Raw genomic sequence first — 26,081 nt, 5'->3', positions numbered from 1 at the left:
TAGAGTGTGCCCAAAAAATCAGCTCCATAGGATCATCCTAACCCTTCACTCTGTGGACGAACCGTCAACTGAGGGGGTCTACCTTACACAAATTGAAACCACAGGAGGTCTACTTGTAACTTTTTACAGATGTAAAGTTTCCATTAACTATCAAATACCTTATAAATCTAAATTTCTTTGCAATTATTAGATATCCTAAACAAGTAAAATTCTGTACAGCTATCAAATACCATATAAATGTGAATTTTTCTCATTTTAAAGCTCTAGCGTTATTTTTTACCTCATCAAAATTTAGTCACAAAACATTTATTTTTGCATGAATAATGTTCGTGTTTTTTTTTTGTTTAAATAAAATAAAATTACCAAAATATTTGATAAAAGAAGAAAAAGGTAAATGGGAAATAATAAGTAGAATCAAAAGTTTGTCATTAAAATCTGTTATCAAATGCAAAAAGTTTACATACCACACTATGTGATCATTTTGTAACATGAGACCTGAACTGTTGTGTTAACTCCTGGACATGATCGCTCTCTCCTTCAAGAAGACGTATGACCTACAGTCATTTGTATTTGGATAAAAAAACTGTAAAATATACTAAAATAGATGATAAAAATGAAAAACAGGAATGCTCCACAGATTCTATAAAATTTATAGAATAAAAAAAAATATTTCATTGGTTTAGATAGAAAATGAACAAAGAAAATTATTATGTACATAGTAACTAGTAAGTGAGAAAGAAAGCTCCACAGATCATTTTATTGAAATTTTCAACTTTATTTTCTCTTGTTGTTAAGATATCATGAAACCGATGGTGCCCGACTGTCAAGTCCCTTGTGAGCGGTACCACCCTTGATGTTTGATCCAACAGCAGATCACTTTTTAACTACATATTGTTGTTAAACTAGATGAAAAACATCATGTGTGCAGAATGTAAGGAAATCAACAAACTATCAACAAAAGCTCATAAAAAAGTGTCATTATAAAGCAACTTTTAGTACCTCATCCATGGATGGGCGCATTTCTGGATTTCTCCGAACACATAAGTACGACGCTTTAGCCATATGATACAATTCGTATGTGTCATAGGATTCTCCAATACAAGGATCGATGAGTTCATGTAGCGCAAGCCTCTCAATCAGCGGTTCTGCCTAAAATTACAAATCAGCACACACGTACATCTTTATCAATATTTAAAACACTTGCTTAAAATGTACCGGATTTAAAGGTGTCTAAAATATAAATAAATGTCCTTCTCATTTCTTATAAAAAATAAGATAAATTGAAAAGAACAACAGGAATTAGTTCATAATAAACAAAAACTAGAAATACATAGGAATAACATACCCATTGGAGCAAATATTGGTCCTGCCCTTCTCTATTTACATCAACTACCTTGCGCCCGGATATCAGTTGTAAAAGAACAATTCCAAATGCATAAACATCTGTCCTTACAGAAACAATACCATTCTCTGCGTACTCTGGTGCAAGGTATCTGCAAATGTTAAAAGGTTTGATGGGGATTTTCAATTGAAAAATATCCAATTGTAACAAGTAAACCTAGAAAGCTGGATGCAGTAAGTACTCTCACCCTAATGTGCCAATAACCCTCGTACGAGTCCAATCATCGGTTGTCTTCCATTTTGCAAGGCCAAAGTCACCTAGCTGCGTAAATGATTCCGTCAATTGAAAAATCTGTTTACAATGTATTCCATGTGTAACCTCAAAATTTTACATGCATATGGCGAGGGGTTAAAAAAAAAAACATAAAGAAACCTGTCAGAAAGAGGCTGGAAAGCATTTTGCACATATTCTTATAAATGGGTCAAGTATATGTGTTGACAGGGGTTGGTTTTGGAAATACATAAACTCAGCCACGACACATAGAAGTTTGTCTCTATTTTCTTTTTTCTTATTGTATGCATGTATGCAATTGAACATTTTATTTAACCCGGAATTTAGCTCGAGACTTGGGAAAGCACCTTGAATTTATAGATGAGAGAACAGAAAATACAAAGTGGAGGCAAGCAGGTAGCCTCTTTATGTAACTGTACGTAAACACAATTTAAATTCCTCATAGGCTTTTGAGTTATAATTTTCTGATTTTAAAGCTTTGTTGATGTTACTTCTACATAGCACATTATTCTAATGTAAAAAATCAATTCTTTTCTACATTGATTGATATATGCTACTGAAATGATGAATCGTGTTTAAGGGGTTATTGAGTAAAATATCTTTACCTCCTCTACCTGAAAATCTTGCAGTAAAGTAACATCTTTCCATATAGATTCTTTCATATCTATGGGATATATGACACACCACACAAAGTACGAACCACTCTATCGGACATCTTTATCTTGACCGTCCCAATTCTCGTGATGTCACAAGTTGACCTGTCACATGCTCCTATATCTTGGAAAGTAACAAAATATTCCATCTTGGAATACCTTGAATCTAAAATCCACTCATCATAAGAAGTACGATTACCTGTAGAGATTGTGAGAACATCTCCAACCTTTATACTCTGCTCATCCGCTACCACTGCCGTATTTGTAGCATCGTTGTCCGACATGTAAGCTCATTTCACACCCTTTCCGCTGACCCTAGATTTTGACTTTCCTTTTCCTGATCCCCTGTCAGACGACCTTCATCTTTGATTCTCCCAACAAACAATCAACCCATGCTCTTAACCAGCATCTTGATTAGGCCTCCTAATCTCATTTGATAAGAGTGTCATCATGATTTCTTCCCTCTTCACGATATCCTTACCAAATAATAATGTAGTCACAAGATTGTATTACAAATCAGTAAGTGAAGAAGTAAAAGGTCCTTGCCTTCTTCCTTCATCTTTTCTTCAACCTTGTAGAGCTGATCCACAAGCCCATTGAACACCGTCATATGTTCCAGAAGATCCCTACCTTCCTGCATCTTCAACCGTACAACTACCACTTCAGATACAATCAATTGGAGAAATTTTTTGACATGTAAAGCTTTTTCCAACTATTCCCATAACTCAAGTGTTGATTCTTCTTCCATAACGTTAAACATAATGTTATCCAGCAGATAGTCGAGTTATGATGACAACCTTCGATTCAATGTCTTCCTAAAAGGCATTCATCATCTTCTCCATCTTCCCATCGTTTCCCTACAACACATTAACTAGGCCTTGTGCCCTTACCGTCATACCTATCGATGTTGAACTAGGTAGAACTTGATTTTACCTCCATCTCAAACGACTCCACACTTCTCGTTGTATGGCTTCACCTCATACGAGAATCTCTTGAATAAATGTTCTACTTGATCCAATCACAACACTCAAGCTCGCTCCACCCGCCTCAACGATCTCTCCAACCTCAGCACTGATACCACCTGTTGGGCAAATCCGTCGGGCAAATTCGATCTGATCGTGAATAAGTAAATGGAAAAGTAAAAATAAACACAAACCATGAGATGAACAAGATTTTACGTGGTTTGGCCGAAATGCCTACGTCCATGGGCGAGAACATGATCTTCACTGTGAGAAAGAAAATAATACAAGGATTACAATGGATTATAGCCCCAAACCCACAAAACTTGCAACCCTTACCCCTCTCAACTATGATCGTATACGGGAGAAGCCCGAGAGTAAAGCCCAAGTCAAAACCCAAGAAGAACCCAAGAAAAAACCTAATAGAAATAATCAAGAGAAAACCCAGAAGAAACTCTCCTCTCCCTCTCTCTCTCTCTCTCTCTCTCTCTCTCTCTCTCTCTCTCTCTCAAGCCTTAGCCGCAAGTTCTAGGAGAAAATCCCTGTCTCTGTTGCAGCCACCCAGTCTCTGTTGCAGCCACATAGTCTCCTGATCGTGTAATAGGAGCCTATTATATCTAAGTTTTACAAGAAAACCAAACAAAGCACCTTTCTCATCTTTGCTTCCCACTAAAGGTAAGAGTGGGAAACAAGGCAACTTTCCCAATCAGTAATTGGCTTCCAAGTGTCTTAATGTTCAGTTTGCAAATAAGATTAGTTTGAAATAATTTTATTAGCAAAAAAAGACCATATTGGTGTCGAAAGAGTCCTTCAATATATGATGTTTTTCCTCCGGTATATCCTACACAAAATATAAGAAGAATAATTCATTTCAAAGCCAGCTCCTACGTTGTCAAACTTCAATTGCAGTCAAGCGAAAAAGGTAGAAAGACTTTATTACCAAAATTAAAAGTAGAGACTACTACATAAATTTACCATCGGAACAAAGTCATGAGTGAGTAGTATATTGCTTGGACGCAAGTCTCGATGAATAATAGGACCCCCACGGCATTCTTCATGTAGAAAACGCAACCCTTTTGCCGTTCCAATGGCAATAGCATGTCTTTGGTGCCACTCAAGTACAGTTCCAGGTTTACCTAATGATATCAGTAACATAAACGATCAGTATTAAAAGTGAAGCAGATCAAAGAATTTTTTTTTTAAAAAAATAAAAAATTAGAATCTACTCTTGTAGCATGGAATTCAAGCCTGTTTAAAAACTAAAAAACTTACTAAATAGGTGTGACTCCAGAGATTTGTTGCAGATATACTCGTACACCAAAATAGTGTGGTTCTCTTCGGAACAATACCCCAAGAGCATAACAATATTTTTGTGGCGTGCAAGGCTTAGAACATGTACTTCAGAACGAAATTCAGTATATCCCTGTCCACTTTCTTCTTTCCGTAGCTTGGCAGCAATAACTTGTCCATCTATAAGTCGTCCTTTATATACACGGCCGAATCCACCTTCCCCCACCAGGTTCTCTTTTGAGAAGTCAGATGTTGCAGCTTGAATTTCGGATAATTCGAATTTCATTGACTCCTTGGCATACAATATAGTCCTCAGCCCACAGCCAGTGCAAAGGATTGGCTGTTCCGAATATTGATGTCGAAAAACGATATTGTGTTGGCTCAAGAGAACATGATGAACAGAACGGTTCTGTTGTTTTCCTTTCAAATGTTTTCCTGTATTAAAGAGTAAAATCCTTTTCAGATTGAAATATTCATCTCTTCAGTAAAATCCTTAAAGAGCAAAGTAAATGTATCTTATGCATTGGATGTCAGATCAGTACGGGACCAATAACACTCTGTAACTCTATGTGGTATTGACATAGAGTTTGGGTCCTTGGGGGAGGGGGGACTGGTCATTGTACTTTCTTGCACTTCATTACATTGTACTTCTTTACTGACTTTACTGTCCCAGACATGCGAGAACATGCATGTCACTAGGTGTTCGATGTGATCAAGCCATTATGGATGGATTTCTTACTTATGTCTGATGGTTTCTAAGTTTGTATTTGTGCTTATTCTAGCATTTCCCATAGTTTCATCTTAAAATTTCATCATTTACATATATTTCAATACGTTTCCGTATTTTTTCAAGATTTCCTCCAAAATTTCCACCGAAACTGAAATGTTTTTTTTTTTGGGTTTGGTAAGCTGGGATCGAACCTGTGACCTCGAGGTTGAGAAACAAGGTCTCAACCATTGAGCTACATGCTCGAACCCTAAACTGAAATGTTCCCGTGTTGATCGAACTGAAACCAAAATTTAAAACCTTGCCCCAAAGAAGGTTATGACTCCTACAATTTTAAAAGTTTTATGGCTGAAACCAAAGACATTGCAAATAAATTTAAACACATATGGAGCGTCAAGAGGCTATCCGGGCATTTATGGTGGTGGAGGTATCTTTAGAGATCATGTGGGTAAGCTTATCTTGGATTTTTTCTCATTTTTATAAAGTTGGTACTAGCTTTGAGGATGAATTGAGAGGCATTTTAGATGGCCTTAGATATTTTAAGACCTTGGGGTTTCTCCGAGGTTTGGATTGAAGGCGAAAGTAGGGTTTTGATTGGGATGATCAACACAATAAGGAGCATTCATTAGTCTATAAAGTTATTACTGACAGGATTTAAAGGATCTCATTGCTAAGATCAAGCGAGCTTTATCCACCAATATAGTCTAGGCAATCAAGTACCGTACCCTCCTGCTAATTTCGCCTGTGATATGAATTGTAATCAAATCTTTTGGGAATGGAAAGATATCCCTAGTCCTGCTAGAGGGCTTTAAGGTGTGATGTATTGGAAATTCCTAAAATTCTGTCTAAATGATTTCTTACTTATTTTTTGAGCTTTGAGGGAAGGGAAGGCATCAAGCCCTTCCATGTTGTATATTTTGCTCAATATAAATAAATTTTAAGGTGCTAGGCCTGGCAGTTAGATAAATTATGGTTTAAGATATATAGATATAGATATAGATATAGATGTAGATAGATACATCAAGAGAGGGAGAGGTGAAGGAGAGAAGAAGATGAAGAGAGAAGGTAGGGGGAGGAGCTGTCATTTATGAAAAATCAAAAGTTCAAAACAAACTAGCTGACTATTAGACACACAAGATAAATAATAAGGTGGTATGTATATTTTTGGGGTGTCAATACTGGTCTCCATCACTCTGTGTATATAATTAGTGAATAAGCTGAACTCAAGAAAATATTGAAGGAAGGATAAATTCTGCAGTAATCAAACATCACAAACACTTCCCCTGCACATGACCAAGTTAAAAGCGACAAACAATCACAAATCACAAGCATTTCCCTGCCAATGATACGAAAATCTGATGTATGTGGGAGTCATGGCGTGTATATGATTTGAAAAGTTGTGGAATGTGACTATATCATATAATTACACAAGAAAACACAATGTGACACACATACCCGTTATTTCTTGCTTAGGAGAAGAGACAATCTCATCATACACCGATGTATTGTACTCCTGCAACCTGTAACTGGATGAAGATGCCAAGTTGCACCTATTGTCATCAAAGGTTTCTTGGGAGCTTATTGATACAGAATAGCTTCCACAAGAAATAACAGACAGATCATTGTTTACAGTTGCACTATCTTGAACATTCAAGGTGGGTGCAACAGACTTCCGTAGTGAATAAAAAAACTTTTCTTCTGAGACATCTGTATCATTCATTATTGTGACAAAATTCCTCATCGGTTTCACAGATAAGCTATCTTGAATGAGCGCAATCTTGCAAGGTATATGTTTGATGAAGAACTTCAAATCCTTTCTTAGGTGCCTGCAAAAATTTGCTACCCATCATTAAGAAATGAAAAACAAATAAAGAAGCAAGGTGAGAACAACATCTAAGTGAAAATTCTGATGTCCCTATCAAGAATTAAGAAGTAATTGTTGATATAATACGACAATTGTGTGTTTCTACGGTTCCAAATTGCACTGACCAGTAATTAAAAAAAAGAAGAAAATGTGCCAAAAACAAAGTTGACTCGTCAATGCTATTATGATTCAGGTTGTTCGAAGGGTATTTACTCTTTATTATCTTGTGTAATTGTTACGTGACTAAATGGGTCCCACTTTGGTTGAAATAAATCAGTTTAGATATCGTTATTTTTAGATTTGCTCTCTAGTTATTAAGTATAAGTAGGACTCTTAGAGATAAGGGTTATCTTGAATGGCTTGGGTAGGAGTTTTACATGAAGTGCTATATTGGGTTTTCTATAAACATTAAATAACATGTAACTAGTCATTTTCAAATTAATCAAGAAATTATCCCAGAAATTGTGTCTTTGAGCACAAAGGAGAACAGACCCTTCCCTTGAAGTGGGTCGAGAGGCTAATCTTCCCTCTAAGAAGATCAAACCTATTGCGAACCGATTTGGGATCGTAAAAATTGGTATTAGAGCAATCGATCCTGTGCTACGGTTGCATCTTGGAAGATTTTGGATTCTGTACATTATGATTTTCATTAATGTGACATGTCTTCATGATGATTTAGTACATTTCTTGTGATCTACGTGAAATTTTAGGGCATGGGCATTTGCACATACTAAAACTTCACAATTATGGTATTACAAGCATCTACGCACAAGAACGTGAAAGGAAGAATGGATGGATTACTGATGACTACTTTTGGAGGTATATTTTGGATGTTACACATTTTATGAAAGATAAAGAATTTTATTACAGAAAGAAAGTAGGAAACACCTCAACCGAGCTATGTCACAAATATCTCTGATATTTTCAAAATATCGCATTTTGATCACGCCATTTTGAGAAAACAACAAAATCCCGAAATAATCCCCAGATTTTAAACGTATAGCGATATTTTCATTTTTATCATAAAAATATCGCAATAATATCATGATATTGTCCCGGTACTTTTACAATATTTTTTCTTAAATTTTATATATTCATATTTTTTTAAATAATTTTTTCTCGTTTTTTCCCCGATATAAGCCTGAAAAAATAATTTTTTTTAATATATGCTGAGATTTCCCTTGCCGAGAAATGGTAAAAAACAAAGAGAAGAAACCACAAAAACAAAGAGGATTGCAACAAGAAACAAAGGAACTCAAGGAGGGAGGATATCAAAAGTCTACAAAGACTACCTTCCAAGTCTCGCATGGGCTAACCTATATACATCAATATTGCCCGATCTAACATGCTGGAAATGAACTGGGAAATCCACCACTATCTCATCGATCATATAATCGAATCTCTTGGGATGATGATGGCCCCCATCTAGCCACTTGATGACATTTAACAAATAATATCAACTTGGCCAGGTCTCTGCTCTAGGTAATATTGATGCCCTGAAGAACAGGCATCAATTCCACTTCATTGGAATCCGTAAGCCCAAGAGGACTAGAGAAAGACCAGCTAGTTTGACCCCTCTCGTCCCTGAGAATTCCGCTTGGGCCTACAAGCCCCATTTTGCCTTAACTCGAACCATCGAAATTAAGCTTCATCAATATTGGGTCAGGAGGAATCAACTGCAGAGATAGAACCTCCTTGTCACCACTAGAGAAAATCTCTCTCCAGCACCGCCTCAGATCGGAGCATGAGATAAACCTGAAGCAAGGGAGGATCTTCACCCATGCAAATGGTGAGCAATATAGCCTTCACATAAATATATAAAAGATGCATGTGACGCTACGTGTTACATGCCATGTTATATTTTATAGACGATACTTGTTGTGAAATAGGCTAGAACTAAGCCTTTAAAGCTGCTTTTCAAAAGAAAATCACACATCTAGGTCTAGGAAAAAGTTTCAGCTTCAACAATCAACCCTTATTGAATAGCTCTTGACGTGTTTGATCAAGATATGGTATTTTCAACATCTGTCCTACAAAACCTCTCTCTAGACTTCTTTGCTCTATTACCAAACAGATGTTTGGTAAACCTTTTGAACTTGGCAGCCTACTATCACAAGGCAACAATTTAGCTCACCACATCTGCTTTTATACCCCTAAAGGAGGGTCAAAGACTCAAAGCAGCCTTGGAAAAGTGGAGATCATTCCAAAACTCCATAAACGTGTAGAAGACTCTTGAAGACAGTCGGAAGTGTCTAGATACTTGTAGATATTAGTATGAATTCTAGTGTCATCTTGTAGTCTCTTGGTATAAACATGTATGGAGAATTCTAAAGAGCTTAGAAGTTTCTAGGAGGGTCTAAGTGTCCTACTTGCCTTTGGTACAAGACTAGGCCATTTGAAGTAGACTGACTCAGGGCTAATGTTGGAGTGTAGCAGAAGTGTCGAAGGGGTGTGAGGCTAAGGATTAGGGCTGGTGATAAATGGTATCAGAGACTTGCATTCATAGACGCGAGAAGAACAATGGCAACTTTGAAGGTCACTATGTCAGAGATGAATATTGAACAGTTGAATAATCACTAGAGACGCCAAAGGTATGAATTCTTGAGCGCAAGTGTTATAGGGGAGTTAGAAATGCCAGGATGGTTGCCATTCAAAAAAAAAAATCCCCAGGAGATGGGGAACCTCTTGCGAAAATTGGAACAGTACCTTGAGGCTATTAGGATTGAGGATGAGGAAGACAAGGTGTACACGACCCCCATATACCTCATCGACGACTCCAAGCTATGGTGGCGTAGGTGACATGGTGACACAGCAAGGGGACTATGCACCATCAGACCATGAGAAGATCTCAAGAAGGAATCAACCCATCAATTCCTTCCTAAGAACGTAGAATACTTGGCTCAAAAGAGACCAGTGTGCCTCAAGCACATGAGGTCAATTTGTAAGTATGTGAAAGAGGTCACAACACTCACACTTGACCTTCTGGACATGGCAGAGAAGGACAAATCCTTCTTTATGAATCGACAACATCCATGGGTCAAGCAAGAACTATAACGCTGTGTCATACAGGACTTGGCTTTAGCCTTGGATGCAGCGGAAAAGATGTTGGAGTTCACCAGAAAGAAGTCTTCCAAAAAGACCAAGTCCCAAGATGAGAAAAATAGGTGAGACAAGAGGTCTCCTTCTAAGGAAGGACCAAGGAAAAATTCTAAGGATAGGAGCAAGACCATATCTTATAAGAAGACATCAAATTTCTTCGTAAGGTTTAGAGGCTATCAGGAGAGGGATTGCCTAAAGAAGGCCCCTAGTGCAATGAGGGTCAAATACAAGGAATGTGAGATGGCAAGCGAAGGTGAAAAGGAGGAACCATAGGTCGGTGCCTTAAGCCTCAAAGCAACCAGGGGCCAAGCAAAGGGCCCTAAACCCTTGAAGAGAGTTAATGTATACATGGTTTAAATTTCCACAAAAACCTATATGAAAGGATTGAAATGTTTCTGTCTCCATCCTCACTGAAATGCACATCGAACCTGAAATGCATACGAAAACCTAAATTTTAAGTACATATATATTATAGTATTTTGGTCAAAACTTTGGTATACGTCGATTTTAGTCAGAAATATCAGTGAAATCTTATAAATTCAGGAAAAAACAAAGGAAAATATAGGCAAATGGTGGATATTTAAGATGAAACCTTTGGAAATGCTAGAAATACATGTGCAATTTGTTATGTACAGAATTATCAGGCATACATGAGAATGTAACTCACTACGTGTTAGATGTTGTAAAACCCTTATAGGTTGGGATTTTGCTTATGTGATGGTTTTGTAGAGTGTATTTGTGCTTATTCTAGCACTTCCTAAAGTTTCATCTTAAATGACCATCATTTGCATATGTTTCCATACATTTTCGTGATCGAACAAGATTTCCATCAAAATTTTCATTTGAAATCAACATGCTTCAATTTCTATCACGACCAAAACGCACCGAAATTGAAACCTAAAACCTTGGATGCACATGGACGTGCACATCAACGGCAAGGTTACAAAGGCCTTGGTGGACACAGGCACAACTCAAAACTTTGTATCGAAGGACAAGGCCGAGTGGTTAGGCCTTCAACTTGAGGAGACAATGTCGGAAAAAGCCTTTAACTTGGAGACCAAGCCCATCGGTGGGGAAGCCAAAGGAGTGGAGCTCAACATCAGTGGATGGAATGGTGTAATCGACCTTGCAACAATTCCATTGAATGGCTACCAGGTAATATTAGGCATCGAATTTCTGTGCGCAACAAAGGCAATTCTCGTGCCTCATCTCGGAGTGGTGACCATCATGGATGAGAGATTCCCATGTATGGCTCTCATACACGGATGGTTGGGAGGCTCTCAACATTACAATTAAGCGAAAGGCCTACAAAAATGTTAGGGCTGGCAATTTCACCCATGAAACCGGGGATCCGCCCCGTCCCACCCCGAACGGGGCGGGGATTCCCGGACTTGGAGCGGGGACGGAGACTTAAAACGGGCGGGGATGGAGATGGCCCCGCCCCGCTCCGTTTTACTATGCAAGCCATTATCAATATCCTCTTATAATAGTATTGTTTTAGTGTTTTTTAAGTTAACAGTAAATATTTTTTTTATGCTAGTGATATTGGCACTACCATATTTTGAAAAGTGCACAAATACGGCTTGTCTTTTTCTTTTTTTGGGATGTTAAAAAGCTTTTTTGAGGTGAGGATTTTTGTGTGAGGCGGGGATGGGGATTAGGTATTCCCCGAGGGGCGGGGACAGGGATTCCCCGCCATCCCTAAATCGGGAACGGGGACGGGGAATGCAACATCCGGCCCCGCCCCGCCCCGCCCCGCCCTAAAAAATGTGGATGGGCTATGGGGATTGGATGCTTGGAGTGTCCAAGCAACCTGAAGACTCGATGGGAGGATCGAGCTCTTCATAGGAAGACAAGCACTTCATTGGAAGAGCAAAGGAGTTGTCTAAGGAATCAACACAATGAAGTTGCAGTGAGGATGTCAACAAAATCAAGTTTTTTTTTTTTTTTTTTTGTGGGGGTGGGGGGGGGGATGGACATTTCACGGGGTTAGAATTTGGCACACCATGACTACTTTTATAGGCATAAAGGATGCTCAAACAAGGCTTAAAGAAGTGGAATTTAAAAACTATAGAAAGGTGTAGAAGACTCTTGGAGAAAAAAAATTTAAAAGTATCTAGAAACTTGTAGGTATTTGTAGGTATTCTACTATATTCTTGTAGTCTCTTGGTAGAGACATGTATGGAGAATTCCAGATAGCCTAAAAAATTCTAGGAGGGTCCTAGACCATTGGATGATTTCCAACTGGCAAGATCTAAATAATTTGTATGAGGGGATACCCTATAAATTAGGTCCTAGACCATTGGATGATTGCAAGATCTAAATAATTTGCATGAGCTCCATATTCTCAAATCACTTATGAACTTCCAGACCTCTGATACGTAACCATTTTTCCTGAGAGTAATAAAAGGCATTCATTCTATTCTTGTGAGCTTCCTTCTGGTAGCGTCTAAGTGTCTTGCTTGCCTTGGGTATTCAGCTAGGCCATTTGGGGTAGCTGATTCAGGGCTAACGTAAGAGCGTTGCACTAGTACCAAATGGGTGCGAGGCCAGGCTGTGACAATACTCATAACATATTAATCTAAGTTGGAATGTATAGTAAACTATAAAAATGCCCTCCATTACATGAAATAGGTAAAATTGGAGGAAATGGCTTAATGCTCTCAAAAGACTAGTAAAATCACATCTCTCAACAAATTTGCCATTGATACTAGCAAAAAAACTCAATTAACTAAAGCCTCCTTCATATAGGTATATTCCAATTTCCAACTTGCAGATCTTTAACTATCAACTCCAAAATATGAATGCCAATATCTCTTTGGCTCCCAATCTATGAAACCAGAACAACGTATAGATAGTAAAATTTTAAACTAAGGCATTATGAAATATATATTTTCTGCAAATAATGACCAGATTGGTTCTCAACTTTATAAAATGAAAGAAAAGAAAACACAACACCAATAAACGTTAGAAATTGGCCTAGGTACAAATGCAAGTATCAAAATCTAATTATAAATGTTGAAGCATCGAAAGAACAATACATATGACATAATGCACCAAAAGTTCGACCAATAGGAACTGGTAGTTTCAGATGGTATCAGAGCCAAAGGTCCAAAGTTCAAACCTCCTTGATAGCAAAAATCCACATGAAATAGTCAAACCCAAAAGAGGGGCCACATGTGAGGGGGAGTGTTAAAGTATAAAAGATTAAATAACGCCTTTTCCAACAGCTTAGCTTTTGGAGTACTTGGTTGTTTCAGAAGAACAAACAATAAGGAGAAAAAAATGAAGTCACTATACATTTTGGATTGATGCATGGAAAGAATTGTAAAAAGGAATAGACCCTATGTGTCTAATAACATAAACCTTCTTTATCAGCTTAATATCATGTACACACCAAAAACAAATGAAAAGAAATGTACCTATCAAGTATAACCCAAGCTGCTTTACAAGATACAATCTCTTTCGAGATAACTTTCTTCATAGGAGTTCCAGCAGTAATTTTGACGTCAATGCATACCTAAGCATGATTAAAGAATTACTAAATCTTAACATTAATGAAACAAACCAAACAAAAAAATAATAGGTCTCTGAATTAAAATTGGAACAACATCATGGCAATTGAATTAGTTAGGTCCATGCCTGGAGTGTGTTACTATTTTTCCATAATTAGTGTCATTTTAAGTCAATCAAGCAGTTAAGCAGGGTTAGATTCATCTGAGGGATTTATGCGTTCACCTACCGCACTAGTCCACATGAATAAAATATAGCGCATGGTACAGTAACCTTCAATTATCTATAGAAGTTTCAGTCGCAAGTACTAGGATATTAACAAGTACTAGGATATTAGAATTCTATAAAAAAAAAAAAGGTTGGTGCATCTTCAAAAGTTACAGATTTCTTTGTGTGGAGTGAGAGATGAATGATGTAGTTAATCATCACCACCGCACAACTAAGCACTGGTTCATTTGTTTCATATGTAAAGTAACATTATACAGGGGTAAAAAGCATAGTTTGGAATTGCAAAAATTGGACACAATGCTTCTATCTAATTAGGCCAATCATTGCAGTGGTATCAGCTTCATATGCATGGACTTTTGTAGTGAATGGGGTCAACAACAACAAAACAAAGGTACTAAGCAATATACAAGCTTATTAGGCATTTTACTCGGTGCATGAGCATGAATGTACTTTATTTCTGTTTGAGTATAAAACATTAACTAACGCCATCCCCAACGGCTTAAGCTTTTGGAGTAATTGGTTCTTTCACATGGTACCAGAGCAACAGGTTCTGGGTTCAAAACTCCTTGATATTAAAAAAATCCACATGTAATGGCCAACCCAAAAGAGGGGCCACTAGGGGTGGACATGGTTCCGGTTCGAACCGAGGAACCGAACCGAACCGGCACATATGGTTCGGTTCGGTTCGGTTCCATAGTTATATGGTTCGGTTCCGGTTCTAATAACCTGGAACCGATGGAAATTCGGTTCGGTTCTGGGTTTGGATCCCGGAACCGAGAACCGAACCAAGAACCGACCCACCTTAAAACCCTTAGTCAGACTGGAAAACAAGTTTTTTAATCTCAGCACTTGCCCAAATATTTTTAATCTCACCAAACAAGCCTTAATATTTTAATGGCAGGAAAGAAGATGTGGGAATCCTTTTTGTTTTTAATATTAACTTGAAAGTTTTTGTAAGTGTAAGAAGAAAGTGAAAGGCTTTTAAAAATAGTAAAATATTATGAGAGTAGTTTGTATAACGCCCCCACAAAGTCATATTCATCATTTCATTAGAGACTTTTGTGCTCTGCTTTTCCCATAATGATGATGACAAGTTGGAAACAAAAAATTATTCTATCTCAAGAAAAGAAAACCAAACATTCAAACAACTATTGTGAAGAAATTCCGTTGATTTGATGAAGATCGGGTAAACCCAGAACCGAACCGAACCGAACCGATTATATATGGTTCTGGTTCGGTTCGGTTCCAAACTTATATGGTTCTGGTTCGGTTCCAATTTCAGGGAACCGATTATATATGGTTCGGTTCTGGGTATACCCCAAAACCGAACCGAACCGAACCATGTCCACCCCTAGGGGCCACATCTGTCACGTGTAGGACAACCCTAAAAGGAAGGGCCACACGTGAGGGGGATTGTTAAAGTATAAAAGATTAAATAATGCCATCTCCAACGGCTTAAGCTTTTGAAGTAATTAGTTGTTTTACAATTTCATGCAAGATACGGTGTTTAGCATAAACTGTGAGCATACTCATCAATAGAATAGCAAATATAAATCAAATGATGCATTTGTATTAGTTGAATGTATTTTAATATTAAATGATTATCAAATTATGCATAATTATAATCCAAGAAGCAACAGGGGAAACATGTTTGAAAGTGAAAAAGGCGGAAAACAAAAAATCAAAAAAGGCGGAAATAAAAAAATCAGAGGCAAGGGGGCTGGTTTTGCCCATCCCGTGCTTATTACAGTTTCAAATGGAGGACTAGGTGTCGATGGTGCTCTTAGAGAAAGAAGAGTTCACCACCCTCAGTTTATTGCCCGGTGGTTTCGGCTCAGGACGGAAATAGAAAGCTTGCTCGGTGGTGGAGGCTCGTCTTGTAATTATTCCAATTTTAAACGACGGAGTAAATGTCGTTGTTGTCACCTGGATCGTAAACAAAAGCCTTCATATCCATCCCCCACCACATCAGGGGCTGGTGGCCCAATAGTTTCAAAATCTGATCCATGGCCTGACTCTGGGGTAATTTCGTCCTCTATGGTGGAAAAAGGATCTCGATCGATCTCTATTTCCGGTAAGGAGGTAGAAACAAGAATGGATTCCTTAAAGGCATGTTTGGTGGGTAGAAGGAATGATATCTCTGGATCCCTTCAAGATCTATGGGAATGGGCCAAAAAGTCTTGGAATTCTCCATCCCTTGCTTGCCCGTGTTTACTCTCCAATGATGAGATCCTTTTTGTTTTTGATTCTGAAGAGGTGGCCTCTAGGATTCTGGATTTGGGAATCGGAAACTGTGGAGTACCCTTATCTTCCCTTGCCCATTGGTCCCCAGATTACATTCATGGATCTGAGACACTATGGGTCAACTTTTACGGTATCCCATAACATATGTGGGCCTCCTCGACGGTTGAAGCCTTGGGAAATCTCTTCGGGCAGGTGATGGAAGTTAAAATGGAGGGACTCCATAATCAATGTATGTGTTCTGTATCAGCCAAAATCTTTGCCCCTCGTTGGAAACTTTCTCCCTTTGTGAAGCTATGGATTTCCAATCATTGTTACATGGTTGGAGTCTCCATCCAGGGATCCAGAGGCCCCCAATTGGACCCTGGAGATGGTCAGAGAGATTCTTCGTTGATTGCCCTACCAGGAAACAGGGCGTCTGTGAGCCCCCTGGAGATTCAGGCCAGGCGGCCAGTTGGTATTCTGAATCCCCCTCATCAGGATTCAAATTTCAAAATTTCAAGGGTCAAATTTGGAAATGTGCAAGGCTCGCTTCCCGAGCCTGGTCTGAAAGGACACCTAAGTCTCAATTCAGGGTCGCGAGATCAGGGCCCTGATTTAGCTTGGAATATTTGCGTGTGGGGTAATCCATCTATGTCCAAGATGAATCAGGATTTTAGAAATAATGGTTTGTTTTAGAAAAGGGTGGGTCCCCATACGTGGCTTGCTTGGTATAAGAGCATTTTTCTTGAGCTGTCTTACTTCCTGCAGATTGGACTTTTTGGGTGAGCGCCTTCTTTCTGCGTAGCTGTCAAGAAGAAGTCCCAATTGATGAAAAAAGAAAGAAAAAGAAAAATGAAATGAAAGAAAAAAGAAAAATGTTAAAGGATATCTTCAAAGATTCTAAAGATCTGTCTAATCCTGGAGGTACTTTCCTGGTGTGGGAAGTTAAAGAGTCTTTGTGTCTTTTGGTTTTTGGCGGTTATTGTAGCGTGCATCCCCTCAACGGCAATGGGGCTTGCACGTTGAGAATCGTGAAGCGTGAAGGACACCATCCTTCATATGATTGGAGAATGGTTTCAATGTAGTAGGGATAAACTTCGTACCTGAAGAATAAATTAATGATGAAATTGGGAAGCGCCACTTCGGCGCAATTAATGCCGTTTCATGATAGAGGGAGTTCTTTCACAAACTTGGGTTCTTGGCCTCCCCGTTGTATCCATTCTGTGGTGATACTTTGTTTTCTGAGTGATCGTTTTCTCTACTTCCTTTGGGTTTGGGATCTTGGGTTTAAATGGAAAGTCAGAGCGATTCGGTGTCTCCTCACCCTTGCTCCTCCTCTTCACTCCGTGGCAAAAAGAGAAAGTTTCAGGTGGATTTATTTGAGATGGAGACCTCCCTAAAAGTTCTGAAAAGGATGGTATATCTGGAGGAATTCGTTTCCAAACACTTGCCAACTCAAAAGGAAATTACTAGGGATTTCTCAAAGCAGCAGTGGAAGATATTTAAAGAAGAAGCTAGCAGGACGCCGGAAGCGCTCTTTAGGTTGACTGGTATGTGGACCATTAAAGAATCTCACTCCCTTTTGCATAAGCACCCTTTTTTCATCAAGTTATTGGAGGAGTAACAGACCTCTAGGCGTCTTCTTTGGGAGGAAAATAAGAAGATGGGGATTCCGAAATTAGAGGATATGATTTCTAGAAAGAGAGCAGCAGAAGAGCAAACCCCATTGGATGAGGAACTCTCAGTCTTGAGCCTCGATGAGGAGGTATTCGTCTCTGAGGTGGTGGGGCATATTCTGGAATTAAAGAAGTCTTCAGCCTAGCTTGTCCCTTCGGGGTTTTTTGTGAGTAGAGATGCTTTAGAGACTTTTTGAGGATGTTATCTGGGGTGCGACGAGTCAGTGATAAGGATTGTTTTTGGGTTTGATGGTAGCCCTTACGTCTGTTAAATGCTAGGGGCTGCTGGTCATCACACTTTTTTGGTGTAGTCTAAAGTACTTCAGAGGGAAAAATCAATTGTATTTGTCCCAGTATGGCTTGAGTGACCATAGTTATTCGCCTAATGGGGTTTTGGCAGTGCTTTACCAATCTAATCATAGGATTGACTCGATGGAAATTACAAGCTCTTAATCGCGTAGATTAGTGAAAGCGGGGATTGGATGTGGGCGATTGGATACCCAATATAATGCTGTCTGTTTTCTATTTATATATTACAATTTTATCTCCTTGGTCAGAAGTATGCTTCTGGCCTTTTTTAATTGATGCTATGTAATACTTGGTGGGACCCCTGGTCCCCAATGTATCATTCACAGTATCAATGAAATTTATGTCATCTTTCAAAATAAAAATATAATCCAAGAAGCATTGGACAATCTACAATATCATCATTTAACCATAATTGATGTGTTTATGTGGACAAATAGGGTTAGGCTACCTATAGAGCACTGATAATTGACCCATTATTCCCAAAGAAACTAACACTCCATAAAATAGAATTTGACAGTTTTGTTCCACTCTAAGCAAAATAATTTGACAGTTTTTGTTTTCGGGCAGACCGAAAACAAGCTGGGTAGAAACAGTGAGGAAAGACTTGATAGCTAGGAACATAACAGAGAACATGACCTTGGATAGGATAGAATGGAAGAAAAAGATCCACGTAGACGAACCCAACTAGAGCCAGGATTAGAGCCGGGTAGATTCCCTTCACCTTCTTCGTGAAAGTTTTCTAAGGATTCATTTAGCCGACCCCAACTAGTTTGGGACAAAGGCTTTGTTGAGTTGAGTTGAGTCTAAGGAAAATAATATTAATTGCAGCACAAATATTAAATATGGATCGACACTGTAATAAATTTCTCACACAGAGATGGCCAATTTTTTTTTGAAGTGTTTAAGATAAAATTCATGTTTATCCTTCCTCTGGAATTAAGAATGTGCCTAGGAAATAATTTAAACCAGGTGTTCAGTTGTTCTTGTTAGAAAAAATAAACCACGATGACAGTTTGAGAAAATAAAATCAGTAACAGAAATTATCCCATCGGCTGAAATGTCTTTGGCTATTAATACCAATGACAAATCACCACAGCAATAGAATCGATCATCAAGAACCCCAGAAAGCTATCTAAGGAAAGCATCATACATAGCTATGACATTATAAGTCAACAGATGCAAGCTGCAGATTGTTACAATTCTTACACAGAGAAGAAGCATGCGTGGGGGGGCATATGTGATGGGAACTAGGAGTACGAAAAAAATAAAATAATAATAATAATAGAGAAAAGAAAGTTGATAACATATCTTAACCTGTAGAGTTTAGCATTCTGACTAGAAAACCTAGAACAATAATAAGAAAGATTTAACTTGCAATCACATGCTCCTTACAGATGTCATGCTTAAATATGGATTCATGAGAAGAACTCAGAAATTCTTTGAAGAAAGATAACACAATGGAATGTCTACAGGTGTGAATATATATATGTACCCATCCTTTAGAAAACAGGATAAGAAATAGTAAAGGGCATCAATGCATAAAGCATTTAAGAACATTATGCATAAAGCATTTAAGAACATTACCCCTTCATGTACACATTTTTCAGCACTTTGCATGAGCATGTGAACAAATAGGTCAACCTTCTTTGAGACTTCCTCTTCCAAGGCGCGAGCATTGGTCCCAGCAAAAGAATCAGTGCATGCTTTAGTTTGATATCCCACTTAAACAAACAAACCAGTATATTGTTAGAAGATCAGTGTGAGCAATATAGTGTAAGTAAATAGTTGAAAATGTTTGCTTTCACACTTAAGGGATATACTTGTTTCTTCTATACCTAAGGGGGATTTATTGTCTGGCAAAAGCTCCCTACTGTTATTTGTTTATATTACAATTCATTCATGCACAAACATGAGACTTAATTTTATCACATGTATAACAGTATAAACTATAAACAGAAAACACATACAACCAACATTTTTTCCCAAGCAACTATAACTCTACAAAAACCATTAAAAAAACACTATAACTCTACAAAAAGCCTACCAAAAAAAAAAAAAACTTTACAAAAAAAAAAATCATACCCAAAGTTTATGATGCATTAGATTGTAGCCCTCTGTCATGGTGGTTCTTGTGGAAAGAGAGGAATGCTCGTATCTTTGAAGGGAAGGCTAGATCTCCCTATTGGATTTATATTCAGTTGATAGCTGCGGTTATATCCTGGGCTCGAAGCCTTCCTCTGTTTCGTTTTGTTTCAGCTTTCGACCTCTGGGAAGGATGGTCAATCATATGCTTGGAATCGGCTACCAAAGTGAAAATCCTCCCCTCCTGGATTCCTCCTCCTCCTGGGTCCCTGAAACTTAACTTTGACGGATCGTCTATCGGCAATCCAGGAATGGCAGGAGTTGGGGGGTTATGTAGAAACCACAAAGGGGAAGTCCTCTGGGCCTACTCGGGGCCTATCGGAGTGGCAGACTCAAACGAGGCAGAGGTCCGAGCCGTTCATAGCGGGCTTCTCTCGATGCCTCGTCTAGAGTGCGACAAAATTATCGTCGAAGGGGATTCCTTAAATGTTATTCGCTGGCTTTCGGGTAACGCTTCTCCCCCTTGGCGATTTTTGCCTCTCTTAGAGGAAATAGAGGACAGAGCTAAGGGCTCCTCAATAGTTTTTCGCCATGGCAGGAGATCAGCCAATGCGGAAGCAGACACCCTTGCCAAGAAAGGAGTCTTTCGGGCCGCGTTTGAGTGCTTTGACTATCTACCTCCTTGAATTATTATACTGCTATCTTTGTATTATCTTTGTTCCTTCAGGACCACCTCGGTTCTGTTTTTACATATATATATATATATATATTCTGTTGCCCTTTTCAAAAAAAGATTGTAGCCCTCTGGATTTTTGCATTAAGTCAATAAAAAGGGGGAAAAAGAACTTTTAATATTAACCAAGGACTTGGAACTACATGATTAGAACTCCCAAGTGCACAAGAGGCTAGATCATGATTGACTCCAGATAATAGACTAGAGGACCTAGAGTCGATTATATGGATAGGAATCTTAGACCAGTTCACACACAAAAGCCAACAACAGCATCAACAATTCAGAATAAACCTACAATCCTATAACATTCATTATCTTTGTCAGTGTTAGAAATAAAAGTAGTTGAATTACCTTAAAATTTTGTTTTCACACTTAAGGGATATACTTGTCTCTTCTATACCCTATCAGGGGTATTTATTGTCTAGCAAAAGTTCCCTACTTTTCTTAGGGAAAAAAACAACAACAATTCAGACTAAACCTACAATACAGTAACATGGGTTATCTTTAATTTTTGGTAGGTAAGCTGGGATCGAACCTGCAACGTCAAGGTTGAGAACCAAAGCCTCAACCATTGAGCTACAGGCCCAATCCCAACATTAGTTATCTTGTCAGTGATAAAAATAAGAGCAGTTGAATTACCTTAAATATTTGCTTTGACACTTATGGATATACTTGTCTCTTATATACATTATCAGCTGTAGTTATTGTCTAGCGAAAGCTCCCTACTTTTCTTTGTTTGTCTCTTCTATACCTTATCTGGGGTAGCCAATGGCAGCTTGATGCATGTGATGTTGTGTACTAGGATAGATTTAGCTTATCATGTGGGCCTATTAAGCAGACATCAATGCAATCCCGGTCCTGCTCATTGGGAAGCAGTAAAAAATTATTAAAATATATTAAAGGAATGAAGCAGCTCAAATTGTGTTTAAAAGCGAAAAATCTTGAGGTTCATGGTTACTAAAAGGGTGGCCCAGTGCACGAGGCCCCTGCCATTGCGGGGTTTAGGGAGGGCTAGATGTACTCAGTCTTACCCCTGCATTGCAGAGAGGCTGTTTCCGTGACTCGAACCCGTGACCACCAGGTCACAATGGAGCAACCTTACCGTTGCGTCAAGGCTCGCCCTCTAGACTACTAGGTCACAATTGAGGTTCATGGTTACTCCGATGTGGATTTCACATGTTACAGAGATGATAACACGTCCACTTCTAGACATATGTTCATATTTGGAGGTGCAACTATTTGTTGGTCTAGTAAGAACAGGATTGTGTAGCAAGATACACACAGGAAGCTGAGTATATAACTTGTAAGTTGGTGACTACTCATGCGTCTGGATTAGATGATTTTTTGTTGATTTAGACCCCGGTATGGTTGATGGACCAATAGAAATGCCCCGTGACAATCAAGCAGCAATAAGCCTAATATACATTGAAGCGAATAGTTCTAATGGAAAACATATACGCGCAGGATATCACTATATTAGAGCTATAATGGAAAAACATGAATTTAAGGTAAGTTATAAACCTTTTTTTTTTTGAAATGGAAGGTAAGTTATAAACCTACATGTGACAGGATTGTCGATCCTTTGACGAAAGGTGTTCGAGCAGAAATTTCATTGTGTATATGGGCATGATGTTATGGCAATGGCCTTAGGCCCCGCTGTAACGCCTGCGGAGTGCACGTTTTAGAACATTGTGGAATGGGAGGCATAATAGAACCAGGAATTAAGGGATTCCACCCTTATACTTCTGATCGTGAGGATCGGAGGAATACTCAACTCAACTCAACTCAACTAAGCTTTTGTCCCAAACTAGTTGGGATCGGCTAATGAATCCTTTATAAAATTTTCATGAAGAAGGTGAAAGAATCTACCCGGCTCAAATTGACTAAGTCTAATCCAAGATTGATTACCATGGAATCCCACCCCCAAGATTAAGCCACTTATATGTACAAGGTGGAGATTGGTAACCAAGGTCTACCCATTGACCAATACATAGAAATCGAGCCAAATTTCCTCTAACCAATGTGTGAAACAACCAATTACTTCAAAAGCTTAATAAGGTCAATAAGGGTCTTAGAGCTGGTCTTATTTAATCATTTATACTTCAACAACATGTAGTCCAAAGCAATGTATAAAAACCAGAACAGAAAAAAGAAAAAGAAAAAAAGGCAAGCTAATCAATAAGAGCACTCACTTGGGTGTGGAACACTTTGCAAAATGCCAAGTACGAGAAGAGTGTCACCTCTAATAAGTATGTCCCCCCTCACCCTTATATGATCAATTGCCAACTGAAGCTCGTGCTCTTTGAGATCCTTAGTTGCATCATATGCAATAATCACATGGGATGGAGAGCGAGAATCGTTCTCCATAGATTATTCAAAAATGGGTAGATGGGTTTGGATGAGATGGGGAAAAGATGAAGTTCATGGCGCAAAAGTAGAGATTGGGGGTGCATAAGATTAATAGCAGAAGAGTTATTCTCTCCCTCACCCTATCTATTTTAATAGAAAATTAGAGAACATTCGAAGAATATTTTGGTGTGTGATCATTTATGCCCCGCATATGCGGATGAAGAGACCGTTTGAATGACAGAAGAGACGTTGCCGGCCAAAGCAGTACTACGGCTGGGAAACAAAGGGGGGCAGGGCATCTAAACATTTGCTAGGGAAATAATATATTTGTACCCTTTTTCTTCCCGGGGCACCCCCTTTTTTTGTGTAAAAGGTAGGGGTGCAGATCGGCTCGGGCTGACCCGAGGATCCCCTTTTTCCAACCCAAACCCAACCCAGCCCGAGTTTTTAAGCTTATAAAATAAAATTTTCATGAAAAAATGTCGGGTTTCACTCTTTTCGGGTGCCCAAATTCTCAACCCGACCCGAGTTGCACCCCACTAAAAAGAGGATTTATAACGTATAAATACACTAAAGGGGTGGCTATGGAAGAAAAGGGGCCGGGTGAATATATCATCACTTCACTTGAAACTATGATGATGTGCATCCCACGTGGCAACACGTGTTGTGGTGGAGCTGCTGGCTCTGGATGAAGATACGAAGGAGCTGTTTGATTGTGTGATTGGTATATGTTGGTGCCGAAATCCACTGAGGTCGAATGTGCTTCAGTAGAGCTCCAATATGTGCTCATCATGTGCTCAAAGAACACACGTTAGGGGTCCCGGAGTGTAGACAAAGGGAGACCACTCTGACGCTCAAGTAAGAAATCGTCAACAGGAAGGTCGTCCAAGAAGCAGAGAAGCAGAATAACATTGCTTGTCGATAATAGATGATGTGTAGCTTTGAGCTTGGAGGTCCTTTTATAGAGGTGGAGTCCTAGGTAGCTTAGGAAGATTGCCTTTCTTGGAGACTTTCCAATTGGTTGACTTCTCTAAGAAGTCAGTTTCCATACTTATCCCAGAGATCACCAGGTTTCCTCGTGGGGATTGGTTTCTATTTAAACCTCGAAACTTTTAAGAGAGTTGCTGTCCTAGGGCACTTTCCTCTTTGTTTGGTGTTGCCATTCATGGATGACGGGTAAAAGACCCACTTGCCTTTGTTTCCCAAGTGGCAAGTACAGTTACAAAAGTAGTCTAGGTGCCAAGTGCCTGGTGTTCAATGGATGGATGGATTTTACCCCTAACTGTCTTCATGGACATGACCATAGCCTTGTATTCCAGGATAGATTGATCTGGATAAGTTGTACCCAAATGAAATTTATCTCTGAAAAAATAGTTTATCTTCAAAAAACAAGGCTAAATGCAATTCCATCTTTTGGTAGGAATTACAATCATCTTAATTTTCAAAGATTAAGGTTCTGTTTGTATTGATTATGATAACAGATTGTTACTCCAAAAGCTATTATTGGGTAATTTTGAGTCCAATAATAGGTTTTGGACTAACAATCGGTTGTCATAATCTGAAAAAGACAGGGCTTAAATATTTTTGGGGAGCGATCTTATCACGGATAGTTGTGCAACAAACAATAAATACTTATTATCTTGGAATATACCTAATCGAGGACAATCCATACTAGAAACAAACATGCCGTATGGCCTCCTGTGCAACTCAGATTATATGTTTGGAATGGAAAACCAAAATCTTTGAAATTGAAATTCGACCTCGGATGGCCCCATGGTACAAAATCATCATCCAAAGATGAGATCTTAACCGTCCTATCATTGGATCAACTGATCTTCAGTGCCCTTGATTAGACACTTGTTATGTCCCACTAATAAGTAGATGTGAACCAAAGATGAGATTCTGGCTACTTTCCTCTTCTTTATTTGGAAAAAGAGAGCTTTCATTTGGAAAAATTACAACCAACAATTATCATCTTGTGAATAGTAGATGTGAACCAAACAGTTCTTGGAAAAGGAAAGTATGTCCTTTTACTTGGATTTTCCATAGTTGTGCATCAAAATAAACATTGGTATTATAATTTAATAAATCTTTTTTATAGAGGCAAATTCAACCCTCCACAAGAGGTTGCTCATTAAAAGCAATCGGAACACATGATCTCCCCTTGAGTGTGTGTTGGGGGCGCTATGTTTCTCATTTTATGACCTCTTTACTACTTTGCATATAATCAATAGTGCAAAAAGTTTATAAGTTAAATGTGATTGTTTGCAAATAATGTTAACTGTTGTAAAAGGACGATCTAGGGTTGGGTGGAAATCCAAGATAAATAGAAGAAAAAAAAATCAAACAAGCACATACTATAAGGCAAAAAATTTACTGTGGATCAATGGTGCCTATGTCGGGCGAAAATGATCAAAGAGTTATCTATGCGATAATTATAAAGTTACATCATACGTCTACAACCAAGACCTATAGATATACCAATCTTAATTCAATATAGAAGCTTCAACATAACACAAAACCTATTACAACTTCCATGGGTTGGGATCATCCTATGGATGATTTTTAGAGCACAACGTATTTACGTTGTGGCCCATCAAATGGACGGTTTGGATCATCCTATGGTGTGGGGCGTCCTTTTTGAAAAATATTGGACTATACTATTACTGTCACACCGTATAAATACTCTACAAAAGAGACAAAACCATGATTACAACAAATCCAGAAAAAGCTTTGGTCTTCA

At 38.6% G+C, this 26,081-nt stretch overlaps 1 protein-coding gene across 1 annotated transcript; it reads right to left on the bottom strand.

The window, feature by feature from the left end:
* Positions 1–407: 407 nt before the first annotated feature.
* On the bottom strand, positions 408–24,355 carry LOC143848727 (uncharacterized). Its single transcript, XM_077357731.1, has 10 exons — positions 23,182–24,355; positions 19,759–19,895; positions 13,648–13,745; positions 6,718–7,088; positions 4,518–4,970; positions 4,221–4,381; positions 1,590–1,663; positions 1,346–1,493; positions 1,000–1,149; positions 408–554 (listed from the first exon to the last, which is right to left on the bottom strand). The coding sequence occupies exons 1-10, from the start codon at positions 23,354–23,356 to the stop codon at positions 477–479; spliced, it is 1,845 nt and encodes a 614-aa protein (XP_077213846.1). The 5' UTR covers positions 23,357–24,355; the 3' UTR covers positions 408–476.
* Between the last annotated feature and the right edge of the window lie 1,726 nt (positions 24,356–26,081).

The sequence above is a fragment of the Tasmannia lanceolata genome, unplaced genomic scaffold (genome assembly GCF_043159265.1).
Source record: "Tasmannia lanceolata isolate RefF3 unplaced genomic scaffold, GAP_Taslan_0.1 ptg000016l, whole genome shotgun sequence".
Lineage (NCBI taxonomy): Eukaryota > Viridiplantae > Streptophyta > Magnoliopsida > Canellales > Winteraceae > Tasmannia > Tasmannia lanceolata.
Note: the sequence above shows the minus strand (reverse complement) of the source record. Positions and strands in the feature narration are given on the sequence as shown.

Excerpts from the sequence above, each read along its gene's own strand:
- LOC143848727 (XM_077357731.1), bottom strand. The coding sequence starts at position 23,356 with ATGGAGAACGATTCTCGCTCTCCATCCCATGTGATTATTGCATATGAT. Across the intron at positions 19,896-23,181 it reads GCAAAGTGTTCCACACCCAA|TGGGATATCAAACTAAAGCA; the intron begins GTGAGTGCTCTT and ends TGTTTGTTTAAG. Across the intron at positions 4,382-4,517 it reads TCTGGAGTCACACCTATTTA|GTAAACCTGGAACTGTACTT; the intron begins GTAAGTTTTTTA and ends TGATATCATTAG.